We start from the raw sequence: 22,736 nt of genomic DNA, 5'->3' as shown, positions 1-22,736 counted from the left end.
CAAAATACAAAGAGACAGTAGAACCACGATTTGGGAAGAGTGAGAACATGAATTTTACGTGAAACCTGTCACAAAGTGATTGTGAAATGAGAAAAAGATTGAATCCTTGAATTCTGCACTTCTCTCTCTCGAAACAGATTGAACATTGAATAAAATCACATTTTCTCTCTCTCTCTCTGGTCCCCATTGAACACTTGAGCAGAGGCACTCATTAAGAAACGACTTGGTCAGAAATTTTTGATTAAGATACCCAATAAATTTGAGAGAAACGGGGTAGATCCCAATTTAGAGAGAGAAAGAGCTGTCGGCATGAAAGCAACCTGGGTTTGATGTGGAACTGGCGAAATCGCAACAATGAATAAGGAGATTCTCTCACTACTGCACACAACAAACGTTTTGGTGTTCACCTACAGTGTGAGGTTTCTCTTCCCCTCTCATGTCTCTGTCACACCCTCGCTCTTTGACTAACTAAGGGTGGCAATGGGGCCGTTGTCCCCATGGGGCTGGCTCAACCCCGTCTCCATCCTTACCCTGTTAGGCCTGGGGCGGGCCGGACCCTAACCTAAAATACACAATGCTCCGCTTATAGGTTGAAATCACAAAGGCGGGTTAGTCAAACAATCTTTTTTAATTTTTTTTAAATTGTCCCTCGATCATCTCGATTTATTTTATTTTTTAGTTTTTGAGTTAGTAGGGCAATACCCCAAGCTTTAAGGTACTGCTATATTATCAAGAAATTAAAAAAAATCAAAATAAAAAATAAAAATTCGGATTGACCGATGAACAATTTTGAAAAAAATAAAAAATATAGATTGACTGACCTTCTTTGTGATTTCTGCATAAAAGTAAAACATTTTATATTTTAGCTAGAATTTTAAGATCCATACATAAATCACTCGATTAATAATAGCATAAAAAAACAAAAAGAATGTTGGGCTAGCCCTTGAGCCACATTTTAGGCCTGGGCCCTAATTTGTTTTAGGATCGCGCCGAGCCGGGCCCGACTAGACTAACTGGCTAATTGCCAGCCCTATGACTAACAGAGTGCCCCCGTTTTATTGAAAAAGTCTTTGTCATGGAGAGCTAACATTACTGATTTAAAAAAGGAAAAAGTTTGTATAGAGCCGAGGCTCTAAAAATCAAATTACAACCTACCTCAAAAAATTCACTAAAAGAGGTTGTTTTGACACCCAAATATCATCATCAAATTGATCATCTTGATATCAAGATGTGTAGACATGAGAAATAAATAGATTTCAAGTTTTGAAAATAGTATACTTTGTAATGCATTATTGGACAGTCAATTTTCAAGATTTTCAAGTTTTTATGGATTTGTCGATCTATACTATTTTTTAATCTTAAACTTTACAAATAAACATGTAAATGTATTTTGAAGCTTTCACAAAGGTTTTCAGTATTGAAACTACATTTCTCCAATACCATTTGAAGGTAGGCTCTAATTTGATTGCTTAGAGCCTAAGCTCTATACAACATTTGGTTATGAATCGACAAGGTCAATGGCTGTAAAGTCGATAGGCGTTTTGGTTCGTTGGAGCCTGTTGTAATCTCTAGTATTGGGTCGATCCGTGAGGTTGATCTTGATAAACCAAAGTCGCAAACCACATCCTTTAGAAAATAAGAATTGGGCACCCCAAAATTAGGTCCGGATTAGTGAATTGGCCGTTCGATCGCCGTTTTACTCTACAAAAGGAACTGTGAAAATACGTAAAAAAGCAATGAACTAGCTAAAAAAGGGTTCGGATGGTTTACCTATATAAAAATGCCATTTTTATTGTGTGCAACTGCATGTTACCTTTAGAACCAACCGTTTTATATATATATATATATAAAAGAGATAGAGGGTAAAAGCACTGATTTTAAAAAGAGAGAACAAGAAGACAAATTTTAGGGAGTCTGAGTTTAAAGAGAGAGCAAAAACAATAATGAGAGAGAGAGACTGAATTTAAATAGAGGGTGGGTAGAGAGGGAGTGAGAGAGGGTGAATAGAGAGAGAAAGAGAGGATGGGTGGGATGTTGTTTTGATGCTCAAATATCCTCAACTAGATCATCTTGACATCAAGATGCGTGAAACAAAGAAAGGATTTCAAGTTTTGAGAAAATGTATTTTACAACGCAATTTTTGGATTATCAACTTCAAGATTTTCAACTTTTCATAGATCTATCAATCTATACTATTTTGAAGCTTTAAGCTTTATAAACAAGAGAAAAAATCTTATAGGACCCCAAAAGATCGCCATTAAATTTGGTACGGATTTATAGAAAAGTCAAGTGCCACACCCATGTGATAATTTTTTAAGAGATCCGTGTCAAATTTAATAGTGATCATTTGGGTTCTACACACATGGATGGGGGAGGGTCCTATAGGATCATGACTTTATAAATAAAGATAAAAATATATATGCAGTTGGCATACGGATGCATCCGTAGCTGTAGAGGTAGCCTTCAAATTTTATCATGCTATATAATTTTGATGTAAAATGTTCTTAGGATTATCTCAAAATCTATTTTTATATTTAATTATAAAATTTTAAATTTCAAACATGGTTTAAATAAAGTAGATTTATAAACATATGGAATTTTTGAAAGTAGACGGTGTAGATACTATGTTGTAAAATGCACTATTTACGAGACTTAAAATCTTTTTATTTTGAGAAATTATCGCAAATATACCTTAAACTTAATTGAAAAAAAAAAACCCAAATTTTTATTCATCTCGTCTGCACCCTTTTATCTCATTTTTTAGTTTTTTTTTTTTTTACCAAAATGACTTTCATGGTAGTCGTATTACCGTAATAGTTAGTGCATGTTGTACAATACTTTAAGTACCGTGATACTTAAGAAATTTTATAAGGTACTTTCAATACCGTAATAGTGGAGGCATTTTATATTAAGTACTGTAAACGTAAACTAACCCTTATACGGCATTTTAAGTACTGTAAATACTAACCCATATTATACGGCACTTAAAATGCCGAAAACCCTTTTTTCATTTTGTTTATCTCTTTCATCTCTTATTCTTTTTGTGTTTATCTATTTTGTTTCTCTATAATTCTTTTTAATATTTATTTCTTCTTTCTCTCTCTAATTTTTTTTGGTCTCTTCTTTCTCTCTCTGCAATCTCATCATCATTTCCTTAGAGAGAGTAATCTAACTATGACTTAAACTATGCAAAATAGAGGATATGATCTATCTAAAGAAACGATGATGAGATTGTACAGAGAGAAAAAAGAGATAAACATAAAAAAAATTAAAAATAAATATAAACAGAATCAGAAGGCATTTTAAGTGTCATATAAAATGAGTTAGTTTTTACGGTACTTAAAATGCCGTATAATGTGTTTTAGTTTTTACAGTGCTTAAAGTACCGTAATTGGCTTCACGGTCATGGCCAAAGTTTTACGATACTTTGAGTAACGTAATATTACTTGAAAATGATATGTATTACGGTAGTCTTACTACCGTAAAAGTCATTTTGGTCCAAAAGAATCGAAAATGAGAAAAAATGGTATAGACGAGATAAACGAAAGTTTGAAGTTTTTTTTTCAATTAAGCTTAAATTAAAATATATTTGTGATAAATTTCTCTTTATTTTTCATGAACGTACATCTCGATATCGAGATAATCGATCAAAGAGCTTTCAACATTAAAATTACTTTTTCCGATGAAATTTTTAGGTACTTCCGTACCTCTACATTTTACGGTTGCAACGTTATATAAACTTTTTTTCTTATTTCTGTTTTTTTTTTCCAAACTTTTCTCTTTGACAAATAGGAGAAAGCCACATGAACCTGGAAAAGCAGCAGTTACTCCAGGTTGTGAAATGTAATGAAAAAAAAGAAGACCAAGGGTAGTTGTGTAATTGTATTAAACCTGAGCAGTTTTGTTATATTTGGCCAAATAAAGGGTATATGCATAAAATGACGTTGATTGCCCTTTACCAGGTTTCCCTCTTTTTAGGGTTCGGCGTTAATCATTCCTGCGGAAAAGCCTTAGACCGACGTTGACTGCATGTACTGGTGATTTAAGAGGGAGAAAGAGGAATCCGTTTCGTACAGGTGTCAACAATCGGCCCACCCCTACAAAATCCTAGGGCATGGGTAGGAGTGGGAACGAGTCCGAATGTAATCCCCAAAGATAAGAATAAGGGGACTTGGATCTTGAGTCTTTTTACCCAATTGGATCGGACAAAATGAACAGCGATTTCGCTTATTTTCATCATCGTTTAAAGTTTATCGTACAGTTATGATTGTCTAGTAGTGTTTTGTTTTTCATTTTTATTTTATAAATCAGAATTATTTGAAATTTGAAAATGTGCTCCTCAAAAATAGGTGAATCTACAAAAAATATCAAAAAAAATATTTTACATTAAATAAATTGATCGAAATACTCTCAAAAAGTTTTAAGGGTAGTTTGGTCAATTTTTTTACAAATTATTTTTATTTTATTTTTACTAAGTGCGTCTCAGTAAGATCTACACGTGCTCCAAATTTTAGATCATTCCAATTTGTAGAAAGAAAATAAAAAATAAAATATTATCGGACAATTGTGACCGTGCGATAAACTTTGGATGGTGATAAGAGTAGACGAAATCATTGTTCATTTTCGCCTATAGACGTTGAGAATTTCCACACACACACACACACACACACACACACACACACACATATATATATATATATATATATATATATATATATATATATATATATAAAGGATAGGGTATGTATAGAGCCTGGGCTCTAAACAATCAAATTAGAGCCTACCTTCAAATAGTATCAAGAAATGTGATTTCAATACTGAAAATCTTTGTCATAACCTTAAAATATATTTTCACCTCTATTTATAAAGTTTAAAGCTTTGAAAATATAGTAGATCGACAGATCTATGAAAATTTTAAAAAATTGACAGTCCAAAAATGTGTTACAAAATATATTATTTTCTAAACTTGAAGTCTTGATTAATTTGAAGATATTTGGGCATCAAAACAACTTCTTCTAGTGAATTTTTTATGATAGGCTCCAATTTGATTGTTTAGAGCATCAGTTCTATATAAACTTTTCCCTTTATTTAAGAGTTATATTAGGGTACACATACTCATGCATATGAGTATTTTCTTAACATTTTTGGACATCATATAGTAACATTTTTGTCTAGGGATATTTGAGGTAATTAGTTAAGGACAAAGTAGTAATTCACGATAGAAAGAAGAGCATGAAAAATATGTGAGTACACCTTATTTTGAAGTTCTATTTCCCAACATACCTATGAAAATATTTCTTGCAATATAGAGATCTCAGATAGTATATACTCTAAATCCTTAGACCAACTTTGCTCATTTGACAGCTATTTTTTAGCTCAAATAAAAATAAGAAAGATATTTGTGTCTATTCTTTTCTAAACCACTCCGTGTAACCACTCCCTGTAATGGGTTTCTTTTGCTCTAGACTCAAGGAACTAAGGGAGAGAATGTAGAAACATAAAAAAAAGTGTTGTTGAATAAGGCTGAAGCCCCTAAACAATCAAAGTATCACACACCTTCAAATAGTGTCAAAATATATTGTTCCAATATCAAAAATTATTATGATGATTGGAAATTTTATTTTCATTTTAAGTTATAAAATTTAAACATTAAAAAATAGTGTAGAACAAGCAGATATATGAACACTTGAAAATTAACAGTCTAGATAATACATTACAAGATACAATATTTTCTAGACTTGAAATTCATTTTTCTCATGTCCATACATATTGAGGTCAAGATGGTCAAATTAAAAATTTTTCAGCATCGATACAAATTCTCCTAGTGAATTTTCAAGGTATGCCTCAATTTTAATGTTTATGGCCTCACCCTTATGTAAAACTTTTTCCTTTTAAAAATCACGGGTTTGGCCCCAAGGAGACCAACCGATTTCCTCCTAGAGTTAAAATGTTTTTTCATGATTTAAACTCTCAATCATCAACATATTCTCATCAACATATTCGCTATGCAGATTCATGCACCTTTTTGTTTTTTTTCTTCTCTTTTTTTTGATGTTTTTAATTTCATCTGGATCGCCAATTCGGCTGATCCGAATTCCCCAATTCAGCCGATCCAGATTGGTCTAGTCAAGAGCCAATCAACCTAGACGATCCAGTTGTGAAATATGTAATTGGTGGATCATTGACGACTCATAGACTTTAAAATCCAAAAATCTTCCCGAGTTGGTGTTTTGCCCAAGGTGTAACTGTACAGTTTGATCCCATTGTCAGTACTCTATGTGCCCCAAATAATTATTTGCGAGGATTAAGTGATAATCCAATGAATTTTATACTTCGTAGTTCCTTAAGATGATCATGGTCAAATGAAATGATGGATGGTGATAGGGTATAAGATCTAACATGGAGATCATGAATATGGAAAAAATAAATAAAATTTTAAAACTACAAATAACAATTCTAATAAAAAAACATTTGGCCCGTTAGTTTCCATTGTTTTAGATAGAACACGTACTTGCATCCATCTTTAAGATGGATGCTTTGCACTTTCTGGACCGCATATGTAGAAACACGGTCCAGCCTGCATGAAACAATTTTTTTTGTTTTTTTCCCATAACAGACTTTGGGATGGGAGTGTCAAACAGTTGGGTGGACCATCTGATCAGGCAGATCAACCAAACCACATCCACATCCAGACCTATAAAATGGAGACAGTGGGTTGGGTTGGGGTCCATTTGACCTAGACTTAACCTGGATCCGATTTCAATCTAGGTTCAACTTGGATAAATTTTGGGTCGTGTGGGGTCTGAATCCTTTTTTATTCTTTTTAAGAATCAGTGATTGCAATGCATGGTTGCAGGGAAGATATATGCTCCCCCCACCATTTTTAGTCACACAGTGCAAGCATATCGGCCTCACATTATACATTGTAGTAAGGCGCTTGCATGCATATGCCAAATTTATGATCAAACACTTGCTCTCAAACACCTATACGATTGATCGCCACCTATGATCACATAGTTTCAGGCCCTTTAGAGTTGGCCCTGATTCCCTATCCCAATCCTGTTTTGGATTGGTACTCCACCAATTCTGACTCGGCTCGGGTGATTTGTCAAATTAGTGATTTTTTAAAAAGATTAATGATTGATACGTTTGGTATCCGACCAATGTCAAGTATCACAATAGGGTTGATCACCAGTCCACCAATGTTAGACATCTCAATAGGGTTGATCACCGAACAAACAACGTAGGTATAGGTTCATAGTATGGGACTACAAACTGGATCAGGGGGTCAGATTTCTGGTCCAACAGGGTCCAAACCCTATGGGATCAGCAGATTTGACCAGGTCTGGGTCTGGATCTACTCCAACTCAACAGGTTGGGCTTGCATGAACCCATAGTGAAGACCTTCCCGGTTTGTAAAACAACCGTGACCTAGGTCCATATCTATCATTTCTGGACTCAGTAGGTTGGGTCCAGGTCTGGCAGAGCCAGAAGCCACTGACTCGCAAGTCCTATCTAGGTCTAGGCCATTGTCTAGACTAAGGATTTAAAAAACGGATCGGTGACTCGAATGTTGCCACACCAGTGTCGGATCGGAGAATCGGCAAAAATTTTCTCAAATGTTTTTCAAAATATCACTATAAATCTCTAAAATTAGTGTTCTTTTAGTTCCTAAACATAAATTAGGAGTGGTACATTATGTACTTTCATTTTGTTGTTTCCTGTATAGATGTCTGTATAATTATTAATTATAATATAGTATTATAATATTACAATAAAATAATTTAAAAATATTGGAAAATATTTTCATATTATAAGATTAAAAATAATATTATCCTATATAAAGTGAAATTAGTATCAAATCAAACATTTATTAATTATCTTTACTCGTCCACAAATATCACAACCTAACTAACAATAATATTATACATTGAAATTGAAATTATTGGTTTATACTTTATAATAATTCTACTTTTCAAATAAGAATAAATTTGAAATTTGTCTTGTAATATCCTCTAACTTTAAAATCTAATTTCACAACTATAACAAAAGATACTAAATTATGTAATTTATAATAAATAATATATAAGATTTTATCAATGTAATTAATATAATTATTAATTATAATATTATATTAAACGTGATTCAAAAAACAAGATGGCTCTTGTATGTATATTTTGAATTGCTAGTATATTTTTATAATAAACGTAATTTATTATAAAAAGCTCATTTTATTAAATAAATATTGTTTATAATAAACATAATTTATTAAAAAACTTGTTTTATTAATTTAGTACATAATTTTTATAATAAACTGGATTCCACATGGAAGACACACGCTAGTTTAATGGGTTTGCATAGTTTAATAGGTTTGCACGCTAATAGGTTTGTTCACAAGTTGTTTGCACGTTATAGTTGCAATTGTCCTGCATCAAAAACGTCAGGTCCACGTGGGGACCGTGCGATTGTTTACGTGGCGATTGTTTATGTGGTGATATCATATCATCATGGCAAAGTCCCTTTATTTTACAAAAAAAATATCATAATTGTTCTTGTAAAAAATTGAAAACAAATATCATAATTGCCTTTGCAAAAAATTGAAAACTAATGCATTATTGAATCACGGTAACATATCACACATCAAGCATAAAAAATTGGATTCGGATTCTACATATTGATACCCGATCGAGATCGCAGATCGAGCAAAAAAAATTGGATTCGGATTCGATCTGAAAGCACGAGTTAACGTTTACTAAACTTTCTAGAGCCGTTTCATTAGAAGCCTCGAAGCTGCACCCACTCGTCGAGTACGTCAGCCTCCATGCGTTCCCACCTGCGCGCGTTGGCGCACACGCAAACACACACGGGCAAGCGGCGATCCAACGGCTAACATTTAGAATGTTGGTTTTTCCTTAGAATTTTCGATGTGGGATATTTTTCTCCGTCTCTCTACTTTTCTTCTCTCTTCTTCGGTTTTCTTTTCTCTCTTGATTTATTTTCGTCCGTTTGTCTAAGCCCCACTACCTATGTTTACCTTCATCTCTTTTTTTTTACTTCACGTCACAGGTACCATGTTGCAGGGTTGTAAAGAAATGAGTGATAAGCTTCTTTATTTTAAAATATTAATAAAAATTAAATAGGAGGCCTTCTACTCTATTGACTTACCTAAAAAACAATAAAGAGCCCCAATACCTTCATCTTTTTATTTATTTTTTGGTTAAATGCTTTTGCAACTCTTGAAATACCTTCATCATTATGTTCAAATCTTTTAGGGTATAATAATAATAATAATAATAATAATAATAACAACAACAACAACAACAACAACAACGTTCAACTTAATAGATAAGGAAAAAAATTATTTTAATAAATATTTTGTTTTAAAATCGGCCAATTATATTCTTGTAGGATCATATTGTATAGTAACTTTTTGAGGTAAAACTATTAATTAGGACATTTCTTTTCAATTTAAAATTTTAGAATATTTAAGCAAGGTTTGAAAATTCGTCAATTATATTGCCGACATGCTTTTTCTTTTTTGGAATTTTGATATCTTTATTTTCTTTATTAATTTATTTTCATTATTAATTTATTTTCATTATAAATTATGTAATATATTATTTTTTTTATAGTTGTAAATAAGATTTATTAAATTAGATGATATTATAAGACATTTTAGATTTGTTCTTATTTGCATAGTAAAATAATTATAAATTATAAAGTAACAATTTCAATTTCAGTACATAATATTATAGGTAATTAGGTTTGATAATTTTGGATGAGTAGAGCAAATTAATAAATGTTTGATACTTTGGTGTGATACTAATTTCAATTGATATGAGAGGTTATTTTTTTAATCTTATATTATAGAAGTGTTTTTAATATTTTCAAATTATTTTGACATAATATTATAAGGAAAATGACCTTGTGAGACCCTCCCACACCCATGTGTGTAGGACCCCAAAGGATCACAACTAAATTTGGCAGAGATATCTGGAAAATTCAAGTCCCATACCCTTGTAATAACTTTTTTAGAGATCTGTGCCTAATTTAAAGGTGATCCTTTAGGATTCTACACATATAGGTGTGGGAGGGTCTCATAGGATCATTACTCATATTATAATACTACATTATTATGAATAATTATGCAGACTTCCATACAAAAAAACGTCTAAGTATTTACCTATTTTTATAAAGTAATAAAAATACATAATGTATCACTCCTAATTTATTTTAGAAACTAAAAAAACGCTATTTTTAGAGATTTATAGTGATTTTTTAAAAAACATTTACAACAACAATTGTCGATTCAGCCGATTTTCCGATCCGATCTACCGATCGGACACGAGTATGGGTGAAGACGATTCATGTCACTGATATGTTTTTTTAAACACTGGTCTAGACAAACCGAAAGTACCCTAGCCAAGAGTGCAAAAACTGATATCCAAGAAAGAATGGGATAAATGGCACAAAAGGCTGATTAGAGATTCATTTCAAAGTCGAAACATCGATAATAAAACAAAAAAACAAAGAACCAAATGTGGACATCTCTTTTTCGTACAAGAAGTGTAATTGATTCTTAGAACGAACAACTGTTGTTATCAATGAACTAAAAACATTACCGTGAAGACATCCCTGATATGACAACAGTTTATAAAATACTTAAAATTTGTGCATTGTGTTGTTGGATAGTTTTCTTTTCTTTTTCTTTTTCTTTTTCTTTTTCTGCTTCTTTCTTTCCCCTTCTTTTTTTTTTTTTTTTTTAAATGAGTGAGTTCTAATGATTGTACTTAAAAAAAGTAAAGTCGAGTTATGCGAGATTCTTGGATAGTCTGTTAAGGGAATGACGTTTGGATACAACAAGAAAGACCCAAATGCTCAATGATCCTTTGGTGTCATGCTCTAAAGAAAGATGATATTTTTTTTGGGTGAATAGAAAGATGAATATTTACAAAAAGATATAAGAGAAATTATAAACGAAAGAATTAGGGCCTATTTGGATGTACTCGTTATCGATGACAATTCACTTTTTCAATAAAACTAATCCCGATAATATATTATCTATTATTCAGTAGTGTCCACAATAAAATAACTTAAACTTATAGGTAGTTTTACATATAAATTTACCTTTTGGAAAAATTGCTCATACTTTTTCAAAGTAATTTACTAAAATCACATGTTTTTTTTGTTAAAAATAGCTAAAATAGCTAGATATCATAGGCAAATTTGAATAATTAAATAATATTATACATAACTACCAAACAGCCAGCAAAATTATTGTCTATATTAATTTTATATAAGATAGTCTATTCCATATCAAATTATGTCATTAAGTTGTTTAGGTAGTAGCCATTGCAATGCCCCAATATTCACCGGAAAGAATGTCACTTATGAAATGAATCTCATAAACTCAAAAGGGGTCTTAAATGTTAGTGTTTCAGAACCGTTGTCCATGAAATATTTGTCTACCTTTTCTACATCAATTTGATTAAATCTGCGAGAGATGCAGTACCAAGAAACAAAGCAAGTATACACATTTTTAATTTCAAACATCTTGTAATCTGCATTTATGCAGTGATACCCGTTAAGAGTAAAGTATGCCTAGGTCATTGATCATTCTTTTACATTACAAACTCCCCGAGTAACAATATAATGAAATACAAGTTGGTCCACCATTCGATATTTATCGATGCAATATAAAGAAAAGGTGCAGTTTGTATAGAGCCAAGGCATCAAAATAACCTCTTCTAATGAAATTTGTTATGCTCTAATTTGATTGGTTAGAGCCTCAGCTCTATATAAACTTTTGCCAAAAGAAAAAACTAATTAGCCAAATGATTTCAAGCTCCTGCCATGCTAGGATTTTTTTCAGACCCAAAATTTTGGTTATGTATCGTCTGTAACCTAGAGACCAATTCCAAAGAAAAAAATAATTCAGACACGCACACAATGATCCTAAAGAAAAAATTAATGTCCCAAAGTAAAACATACGTAGTCCAATTTTGGGACAGCAAGATCTAAATATTAATATTAAAGAATCCCTTTTTTTTTTTTTTTAAACAACCATCTGATGATATTTATATGCATCCCAAATTTTCAGATCCAAAAAATCTTTTCCAGTACATTTTCTACCCAAGGGAGCAAATGGAAAGATTGCTCCTGCAGGAGCATGGTATATGCACGCTAAACTAATTGTACACCCCAACCGCGTCGTATTTCACCTATGGACAAAATTTGACAAAACAACTTGCTCTACTGGAAATGAGAGCAAAAATAAAACATGTGATGACCATGTAAATACGATTACATAAACTGTCATGAGTGGAGCCCAGATTTTCAATTCAAAGGTGATCATGGTTGCTAAAATCTGAGGCAAAAGGGAGAGCACTCGAAACAAACTGGGTCTTACTTGGGTGCATCAGTTAGGGTTACCAAAGATCTTAGCACACCCGGACCAATCTTGTCAGCAAGAACCCCTTTCCCTGAAATGTTAAGAGACTTTTCCTTCACATAGCTTTGTAACTTTTTTGTTTCATAATCCAACCGCTCTTGATCTGCATATGCATGAATAAAAGAACAACATTATATTCAATGATCATCTTTCATTAAAGAAAGAAAGAGGACAAGTCGCACAATTTCAATTTGGATTTGGAATTCACTGATGTTCTGTACATGCGAGTCCATGAATACTCATCTCTCTCTCTCTCTCTCTCTCTCTCTCTCTCAGACAGAGTACCTTTCTCCACAATGGTATGGGCTGCATGAAATGGAATGCGAGCAAACACATCTGAACCAGGAAACATCATCCACGTATGCTCCTTCGAATCATGGTGGCCACATGTTTGGCACACCTCCTTTACTAAGGGCCTTGATTCATGAACTTCTATTTCTTTCATCAGTGATTCGAACGGGGAGGGGACACTGGTCTTTGTTGTCTTGGCTTTCTTGCGAAGAGACGTTAAGGCTTCTCTATTTGCATTTCTGAGTTTGTCATTTTCAACCAGCTGCATGAAATAATAGGGAAGTGTAAATACAAAGCAATATAATTGGGAAGTAAAGAACAGTAGACCACAATATCAGCACCTTTAGAAAGTTCTTAACACTACCAGTAGCTTTTACAGAATGGCGCGTTTGAAATAATAGAAAGGGATAATACTTGCTAGTTATTAAACACTAAGAACCTCTCTCTCTCTCTCTCTCTCTCTCTCTCTCTGCATGCGCTCTACTGAAAGTAGAAATACAGTGAACAAATCAAAGAGAATATTTACCTGCTGCCGAGCCAACAAAAGATGTTCTGCTTCTGTTTCAACCTCAATCAGACCTTGTTCTATGCGCTGCATGTCTGGATCCATTTGATAAAGTCTATAGAACTATGTCCTTCACAAATTCCCCAGAATAATCTGCAAAACTAAAACATTTTCAATCTCATGTAAGTACCATTAATCAAATTAACTATTCTTTCACAGGTCAAGTAGCTCTTTAAAGCATAATTTACTGGTTGTCAATGAGCACATAATCCAATAGGCTATGGAAAATCGGAGTCCATTGGGATCATTGTTGTCCCATAAAATAATGGATGGTGATGGTGAGAGATTGGAACCAATTCCAATAGACTTCTCCATATTCCCTTGGTTTTTCAAATGGGTACCCTATTCACATAGTACGTCTTCCCTTGGTTTTTCAATGGGGACCCCATTCACATTACACAACCCAACTCCCAACCCTTAAATTCCAGTCTATCGAGATGCCACTATAACACTCATTTTGATGAAATCTTTCAGCACCATCATTCCCACCTTCAATTCTGTTATTTCTCATATTCCCTAAAACAAATCTCACAGCATCACCAAATGAAGAATCATAGAAATTCGATTCGCAATTGATCCCCACCATATAAGTATGCCAAAATTCGCGAGTCAAGAATTAAAATGCATGAGGTTTTACAACCAAAGCTCATATGAAAGATAAATTTCATCTTCCATCACAGAATTGGGCTTGCAACTTTGGATCCATTTTTGCACCTCATATAAAGCTCAGCTTCATTCTCCTAACATGCCTAAAATGTTCCAACTTTATAATTATCAGGGAGATTAACCGACATACACACTCGAAGAAAGTTTTGTGTGCGATTCAGATTCAGATTTAGATTTCCTTTATCTCAACAAAGAAATAAATAAACAGATAAATGAATAAATAAACCTGGGAATCAATGACAAACTTTCCGAACCTATTCTAGGCTGTTATTAAGTTCCTAAGCAGCCAATGGAGGACTTAACAAAATGCCTATACTAAGCTTCCCAAATGTATAGGCTATTGCACTGCAAAATGAAACCAACAAGCTTTAAACTTCAGAACAACAACATATTCAACAATTACCTTGATAAGAAGACCTCTCATTGGAAATGGGGTTCCCTTGACTTTATTTCTAATGTGTTGCTTTACTTTACAAACTGGCACCTAAGTATCGATTGGATATCAAGGTCTCCTGAGAGGTATAGATGGTAAAATGAAAGTTGAGGCCCTTTTACTCGTATTCAGTGCTTAAAGTACGATGCCCTGAAAGGTACTCTCTTGTTTAAGCATGTTGTCGTTGTGCATACACACTGCCTCAATTTTGAGGAGCAACAACTTTCCTGAAACCCCAATCTAGCTGCTTCAGAAAACATGAAACCCCCAATGGTCTACCATACAAATCTTGCATATTTGAGCACCTTTCAGTTCCATTTGGACATCAAAAAAAGCTAACTATCAACACTATTCATGCCTAGTTTTCATGATCCTTGAAGCTTGACAGGTTGGTCATGACTTGAAAGCTTGACAAATTGTGAACTGCCAAGCTAGACACCTTGGTATAAAAATAAGCACTGGAAAGCTTTGACACTCCAAATAATGCATTTTTAAGTATTCTTTCACAGCAAAGAGTCATTTTCGGAAACGAGATCCATATTACAGGTCCAAAATAGGGTAATAATTGCCTTTAGGGTACTATAGCCCTCAATGGCAGCTCTGAGAATGTTTTCACTAAACTTTGAAGTGTCTTCTTGGAAAGCCGTCGAATGGCTACACTATAGCAGTTCTACACTTTTCCTTCAACGCTAGGGTATATACAAATGGGAACCTAAAGGGAGAGTTTCCATATTACTAAAGCACACAGTCGAAGCGGGAAAAACACAGTGATACCAAATTGTTTGGCATTAGAAGAACTAATGAGGAACAGAGAAATGAGTTCCACCCATAGTTAGCAAATTGCCATTTGATCGGCGATTTTTTTCAAAAAATTGTCGTTTTTATGGAAACAGTTTTAAACGGCGACTTTTTTAAAAGGTCAGAAAACAATCGCCTAGTTTTCATAAAAACGTTTAAAACGGGCTTTTTTCATTATACGATTTAAATCGGGCCAAAAAATCGTATCTTTTTTAACCATAATTTTTTTTTGAAAGATTTTTTTTTTTTTCCTGTTTTGTGTATTGCAGCTATTGCTACTTTCATACTTTTGAAAAATAAAATGTATTTCAAAAAAAAAACAAAAATATAAATTTGTATCCCCACTGTGTTCTTCAAAGCCACAGTTGCAGATTGAAGGTATGAATTTTTTTTCCCTTTTTTTTTAAACTTAAACAAATCGATGCAGATTTCAGTTGTTATTATGGAAAATCATTGTGTAAATGAAATACTGTTTATAGCAAATCAACTTGTAAAGTAAATCATTGTGTAAAGAAAATCATATACGTGCAGATTTCTGTGATAATTGTTTTTATGAAAATACTGTTTATAGCACAAATTCGAGCTCAAAACATAGTCTTTTACTGATGAATAAGAAGTAGAGAATGTGACTATAGAACCAAGTAATTAGTCTTTTGTTTTTGATTATGTGATAACAAAGATAAACAATATAGTGTAAACTATAAACTTAGAGGAGCATGCAAGCAATTGTACATATAGGATTAGTTCCCCAAACCTAATCCTTCAGCTCTGCTTGTTGTTTCCCAAAAAAATGAAATACCCTCTTCCTTTTCTCTCTCTAAAATCAGTTAGGGCCTCTTCACAAATCAGTATAGTTAGGGCCTCTCCACAAATGCAGAGCTGTTTCTCCAAGAAAATGAAAAACCCTCTTCCTTTTCTCTCTCTAAAAATCCACCTAGGGCCTCTTCACAAATCAGTATAGTTAAGGCTTTCTCTCGAACAATATCCCAAATCAAAGAGCTTCAAACTATCCTAAATCAGCATCTCATCTTCGTTTTCTCTCTCTTAAAGCGTCTTCCAATAGTGTTCATTTTCTCTATCTCTGTTTGATAACCGGAAGCAAGTTCATGAACTGCAAATTGGAAGTTCCTGAAGAACTATAAATTAAAAGTTCCTAAAGAAGTTCCTGGTTTCTGTATTTGATAACCTCCTGAGAAGTTAAAGAATAAGTGGGTATCTGTATTGGATTAGCTTTAAGTAATAGGCAAGATGTAAATGTTAAAATTGACACCTATATATTATTTATTTTTTATTAATTCGTAGAATATTATTTTTTGGAATACAATATCAATTGAAAGTAAAGTACAATATTATTTTTCTGTAATAACTTGAGCACTACTTACATTCACCACTGATGCATCCATATCCCAACGTAAAAACTTTAAGTCATTCACAAGTCATGCACATAACATTTGTGTGTTCTCTCTCTCTAAGATTATAATGGCACACAACATTTATATGCTATCTATTAAGGCATTTGTGATGCATGTCGAGCAACATTCACAATTCATGCATCAATATATAACCGTGTACAAAACCAACCCATTCAACAATAATCTGTAATAGTTTAAACATACATAATTGAAAATGCAAGCAAGCAGTAAGAAATCAGCCCATTTAACAATAACCTGTAATAACTTGAGCACTAATTACATTCACCACTGATGCATCCATATCCCAACCTAAAAGATATACGTCATTCACAATTAAAAAAAAAACGTCATTCACAAGTCATGCACACAACATTTGTGTGTTCTCTCTCTCTCTCTAAGATTATACTGGCACATAACATTTGTATGTTATCTGTTAAGACATTTGTGATGCATGTCAAGCAACATTCACAATTCCTGCATCCATATATAACCATGTACAAAAGCAGCACATTCAACAATAACCTGTAATAGTTTAAACATACATAATTGAAAATGCAAGCAGTAAGATATCAGCCCATTCAAACACACATGCACAATGCAAGCAGTAAAAAATCAGCCCATTCAACAATAACTTGTAATAACTTGAGCACTACTTACATTCAACACTGATGCATCCATATCCCAACCTAAAAATATATGTCACCTACAATTCAAAAATATACATCATTCACAAGCCATGCACACAACATTTGTGTGTTCTCTCTAAGATTATAATGGCACACAACATTTGTATATGTTAAGACCATTTGTGATGCATATCAAGCAACATTCACCATTCATGCATCCATATATAACCATGTTCAAAACCAGCCCATTCAACAATAACATGTAATAGTTTCAACATATATAATTGAAAATGCCCCCATCATAGCTGTAATAAGAAATGATAATGTTGGTAATTCATGCATTTCTTGTTTGCATAAAAAGATATAAACAAACCCACATCATAGCTGTATATCTTAGAAAAAATATATCAAATTTCATGAACCCATAAGCATTATTCTTAAAAAAGAAAGGTAACAAAATGAGGATGGTAGCTACAACATTCATAATTGGAGCTAGTAAAACTCAACAAACCCAAAAACAAAAATCACAAAAAAGTAAGCAAGATTATTCTCAATTCCAGTAAAATTCAACATTTTATTCACAAATAGGAAGCAAGATTAGCACTATATCATAGAGACAATAGTTAAAAATCCAAATACAAAAATAACCAAAAGTAATAAGAAAATGAAAATGTTGGTAATTCATGCACATCTTGTTGCATAAAAAGGTATAAACAAACCCACATCATAGTTGTATATCTTAAAAAAAATATATCAGATTTCATGAACCCATAAGCATTATTCATTAAAAAAAGAAAGGTAACAAAAAGAGCATGATAGCTACAGCATTCATAATTGGAGCTAATTAAAATTCAACAAACCCAAACATAAAAACTAACAAGAAAGTAATATTCCTATAGTTATCTACTCATTAAAAAAACTCCCACACCATATGCATCGAGAAACTCTTGTAGCTTTTCAAAAAACATAAAAACTGGCCACTCCTGTAGTTTTTCAAACAACATAAAAAATGGCCACAAGTTGCATTCATTTGCTGCTTCTTCAGTATTTTTATCTCTTTGTTTTGTTAACACTTTGCAGAAGTCGTTGTTGGAACGACTCAAAAAAGCAAATTCCAGAAGTTGAAAAGCAAAAGAACAAATATGATAAACTCCAGCCAGAAAGGATCAAATCAAATAGCCAGTAACAAAATATTAAATAAGAAGGAATTGAATAACCAAAACGGCTCAAATAACCAAGAACCAAGAAACACAAACCTCGTAGAAACCAATTAAAAATATATCAGGCTGCCATCTTCCTGAAACCAATCGTATATTCAATCTCTCTATTCAAAACATGTGAACTAAAGTTACCGTAAGTAGAATCCTTATTTGGCCACTTTACAAGAATGAATAAGAAAAAAAAAAAACGAAAGTGAACACCAAGAACCTCTAATCACCCAGTAAGATGCAATCATGCCAAGAAGGAACTCAAAATAACTCAGTAAGATGCAATCATGAACCTTTAATTTTAATACACATGCTGCAAATTAACTCAAAATATGCCAAGAAGGAAAACATGAAATGCCTAAATCGAGTAAGATGCAATCTATTAACAAATTAAATATACCAAGAAGAAAAACATGAAATGCCTTACTCGAGTAAGATGCAATCTATTAACAAACTTCACAAGACCGAATCACTTTGCTTTATCCAATGTTTGAAAATGGGGCTCTGGAGAAGGAACTCACCCCGTTGCAACTTAGAAAAATCTTAATCAACTCATCAAAGTCTATGCTGAGTAACCCAATGAGCCAAATAAACACACAAAATAAAAGGACTCAGATTTTAGTACAAACTTTTTGAATAATCAGTTTGTAATTGAGCTCTATTTTTTTTGCAACTGACTTCTGATATATTGAGCAGTTGTGAAAAATCTGTAAAATCGCCAAATAAACACACAAAAAAAAGGACTTAGATTTTATTACAAATTGTTTGAATAATCAGTTTGTAGCTGAGCTCTATTTTTTTTGTAACTGAGCTCTGACCTATTGGGCTGTTGCGAAAAATCTGTAAAATCGCTAAATAAACACAAAAAAAAAAGGACTCAGATTTATTACAAACTGTTTGAATAATCAGTTTGTAACTGAGCTCTAATTTTTTTTTGTAACTGAGCTCTGATCTATTCGGCTGTTGCAAAAAATGTGTAAAATCGCCAAATAAACACACAAAAAAAATGACTCAGATTTTATTACAAACTGCTTGAGTAATCAGTTTGTAACTGAGCTCTATTTTTTTTTTGTAACTGAGCTCTGATCTATTGGGCTGTTACAAAAAATCTGTAAAATTGCCAAATAAACACATAAAAAAAAGGACTCAGATTTTATTACAAACTGTTTGAATAATTAGTTGGTAACTGAGCTCTATTCTTTTTGTAACTGAGCACTGATTTATTAGGCTGTTGTGAAAAATCTGTAAAATCGCCAAAGAAATACAAAAAAAAAAAGGACTCAGATTTTATTACAAACTGTTTGAATAATTAGTTGGTAACTGAGCTCTATTCTTTTTGTAACTGAGCACTGATTTATTAGGCTGTTGTGAAAAATCTGTAAAATCGCCAAAGAAATACAAAAAAAAAAAGGACTCAGATTTTATTACAAACTGTTTGAATAATCAGTTTGTAACTGAGCTCTATTTTTTTTGTAACTGAGCTCTGATCTATTTGGCTGTTGCGAAAAATCTGTAAAATCAGAAATAAAAGGTATGCTATTCACTCTGATTTTATTAAATAAAACACATCAATACTATTCGCTGTGGTTAGGGTAGTCGGGTGCAAATACCTCTTGAAAGATGAAGAACACAGATCAGAGCTCAATAGGAAGGATCAGAGCTCAAAAAAGGAGAAAGATGAAGAAAATCAGAGTCAATAGCATACCTCAAGATCAATAACACAGAGAGAATAAGGGCTCTTTGCTTCAAGAGCTCAAGTACAAACACAGAGATCAATAACACAGAGAGAATAAGAGTCAATAGCATACCTCAAGATCGATAATAGCAAGGATCAGAGCTCAAGATCAATAGCAAGGATCAGAGCTCAAGAAAAGCTGAATAAACCGTAGCGGGGGCTGCGTGTGAAGAGAGGAGTCTGCCTGAGATAGTGGCGTGCTGCGAAAAGAGGGGTGGCTCAGCTGCTGAACGCGAAGAACAGAAGAGAGGGGTCGTGCTGCGAAGTGAGGGGTGCTCAGTGGCTGAAGATGGGAAGAACTAGGGTTCGGGGGTGAAGTTCTAAAATTAAGTTCCGATAGATTTTGTTTTTTTACACGGGGATATAGAAGTTCCCATTTGAAAAACACGAAACATGAACAGTGTTAATAAGTTCCCATTTTTAAGAAGACAGTTCAGTTTGGACATCTTCCATGAAATATGAAGAGTATTGATAAGTTCCCACAGAAACAGTTAGGACCCTTTCATTAGTGTTGGTGATGTGAAACCGAAATTTCCACGAGCCTCTTTTGAATTAAAGAAATTTATAAAACTTTAACCATAGATAGTTATAGAGTGACCATAGTCGCTTATTATAATTATTATTATAGCGAGAAAAAATAAATCGTGTTTTTTTTTATGCTTGCTAAGTAGGTGTGATGTTTAAGTATTTAATGAATAAATTTATATAGTATGTTTGTTTTTGGTATGTAATAAGTAGATGTGATCATTATTAAAGTATTTAATAGATAGATTTATATGGATTTTTTCTTTTGTATATACTAGTTAATTTTATATTTAATATTGGATAATTGGATAAGAGTTAGAGGCATATAAATTAATTGATTTAATTATATTAGTCTGGTAAAGTTTTTATAGATGAATTAGTTATAATGTAGAGTTACAAATGCAACTCAAATATCCATCAGAAAAGGTATTTTTAAGGGAAAAATATCTCAATAAACCCTATTTTTAACTCTCATTTCTTTCTAAACCCAAAATTTCAAAACTTTTCTTCTAACCTCCAAATAACTTTATTTATTTTTATTCCAACTTTTAATCCAAACAAATTAAAAAATACACATTTTTTTAACTCATGTGTTTCAATCTCTCTCCTCACATGTTTCTCTCTCTGGACTCATCATGCCCCGCCCTTTTTTTTCTTACCCTCCTTTTCTTACCCTCCTTCTCTCTAGCTACTCTCTTGCTCTCAAGCTACAATGGGGTCACCATCTTCTGGCTCCATCTCTTTTTTTTGGCAAAGCCCACATCCGAAAATGCACATTTCTCACCAGAAAAAAACAGAATTTCTCTCTCTCTAAAATTGATATTTGCAGGCTTCTTCACAGTTACCTGTAACAGGAAGAGATAAAAATTCGAGCTTCTTTTTGGAATGTCTTCATAAGTTTATCCCAATAGCTTGATCTGTGGAGAAGTGGAAGAGCCCAATAACGAAGATACTCCCCCTACAATTTTCAGGGTTTTGGACTCACTCTGCAAGTGTCTGGCCTCGACTGATGAAACTCTCGAGCTAGGTTCTTTGAAAACGATTCTCATTTTGGTTAGATCAGGGTCTATCTGGATTCATGGTCATTTTCTGGTTCGTGCCATCAAGAAGTGGTTCAGTTTCTTCAAAATTTCATCAATGGAATAATTAAATGGGGGGAAGGATTTTTGGGGCCTCCTCCCTCTTTGAATGTTGTTGAGGGTCAGTGTTTGAGCCCCAGAAAAACATGAAAGTTCATGAACATGCTACTTTCAGTACAAGAAAGAACACTATGAACAACCCTCTGGTTTTATGAACACACAGGGTCCCCGCTTTCTCTCTCCATAAATACTGCACTACTTTCTTTCTCTCTCATCACTTGAAAGTTGAAACCTTGGGTGTAGTTTGAATTATCATAAAGAGATGAGGGGTGGTGTTGTTGTTTCAACTGGGGTTTAGGTGGTGGCTTTGGTGGTGGTGAGTAATGTGCTTGCTGCTGAAGTCGGCAATGGCTTTATCGATGATGAGCACTTCTTGCTGGGCCACAGGGATGGTCCATTTGGCCCATGATTTAAGTATCGTGGTGGAGGACTAGGAGGAGGTTTTGGTAGGGACGCTGGTGGTGGTGGTGGCGCTGGAGGAGTTGCTGGTGGTGGTCGTAGATAGAGAAAGAGAGGGGTTTGTGAGGTTGATCGGGGGAGAGAGAAAAGAAATCATGTCAAGAGAGAGAGTTGTTTAGAAAACAACATTTTCTTAAAATTTGTTTGGGTCAAAAGAATTAATAAAAAATGAATAAAATATATTTAGGGGGATAGAAGATATAATAAAGTGAAATTCTATATAGTAAGATAGGTTTTACAACTTGGGTCAATAGAGAAATGAAAGTTGAAAATGGCTCTATGAAGATATTTTTCCTATTTTTAATGTTAAAAACCCTTTGATTGATCATCTTGACATCGAGATGTATGACCATGAAAAATAAAAAATATTTTTAAGTCTCATAAATAATACATTTTACAACATATTATCTACACCGTCCATTTTCAAG

General features: G+C 33.2%; 1 protein-coding gene across 10 annotated transcripts; it reads right to left on the bottom strand.

The window, feature by feature from the left end:
* Nucleotides 1-12,192: 12,192 nt before the first annotated feature.
* Nucleotides 12,193-22,408, bottom strand: LOC18428841 (P53/DNA damage-regulated protein). 10 transcript variants are annotated; one of them, XM_088856332.1, is made up of 6 exons: nt 20,259-20,739; nt 18,878-19,017; nt 17,274-17,319; nt 13,269-13,408; nt 12,737-13,004; nt 12,193-12,554 (listed from the first exon to the last, which is right to left on the bottom strand). In XM_088856332.1, exons 4-6 carry the CDS (start codon nt 13,350-13,352, stop codon nt 12,406-12,408), a joined length of 501 nt encoding a protein of 166 aa, XP_088712458.1. In that variant the 5' UTR covers nt 13,353-13,408; nt 17,274-17,319; nt 18,878-19,017; nt 20,259-20,739; the 3' UTR covers nt 12,193-12,405. The 10 variants fall into 10 exon arrangements, with proteins under 10 accessions (XP_088712458.1, XP_020519611.1, XP_020519610.1 ...); XM_020663952.2 differs by having other exon boundaries at nt 13,269-13,400; XM_020663951.2 differs by having other exon boundaries at nt 18,972-19,017; nt 20,259-20,706.
* Between the last annotated feature and the right edge of the window lie 328 nt (nt 22,409-22,736).

Source organism: Amborella trichopoda, chromosome 13, assembly GCF_054954075.1.
Source record: "Amborella trichopoda isolate Santa Cruz 75 chromosome 13, AtrichopodaSantaCruz75HAP2 v2.0, whole genome shotgun sequence".
NCBI lineage: Eukaryota > Viridiplantae > Streptophyta > Magnoliopsida > Amborellales > Amborellaceae > Amborella > Amborella trichopoda.
Note: the sequence above shows the minus strand (reverse complement) of the source record. Positions and strands in the feature narration are given on the sequence as shown.

Excerpts from the sequence above, each read along its gene's own strand:
- LOC18428841 (XM_011623079.3), bottom strand. The coding sequence starts at position 13,352 with ATGGATCCAGACATGCAGCGCATAGAACAAGGTCTGATTGAGGTTGAA. Across the intron at positions 13,005-13,268 it reads TTTTGTTGGCTCGGCAGCAG|CTGGTTGAAAATGACAAACT; the intron begins GTAAATATTCTC and ends TATTTCATGCAG. Across the intron at positions 12,555-12,736 it reads CCATACCATTGTGGAGAAAG|ATCAAGAGCGGTTGGATTAT; the intron begins GTACTCTGTCTG and ends ATGCATATGCAG.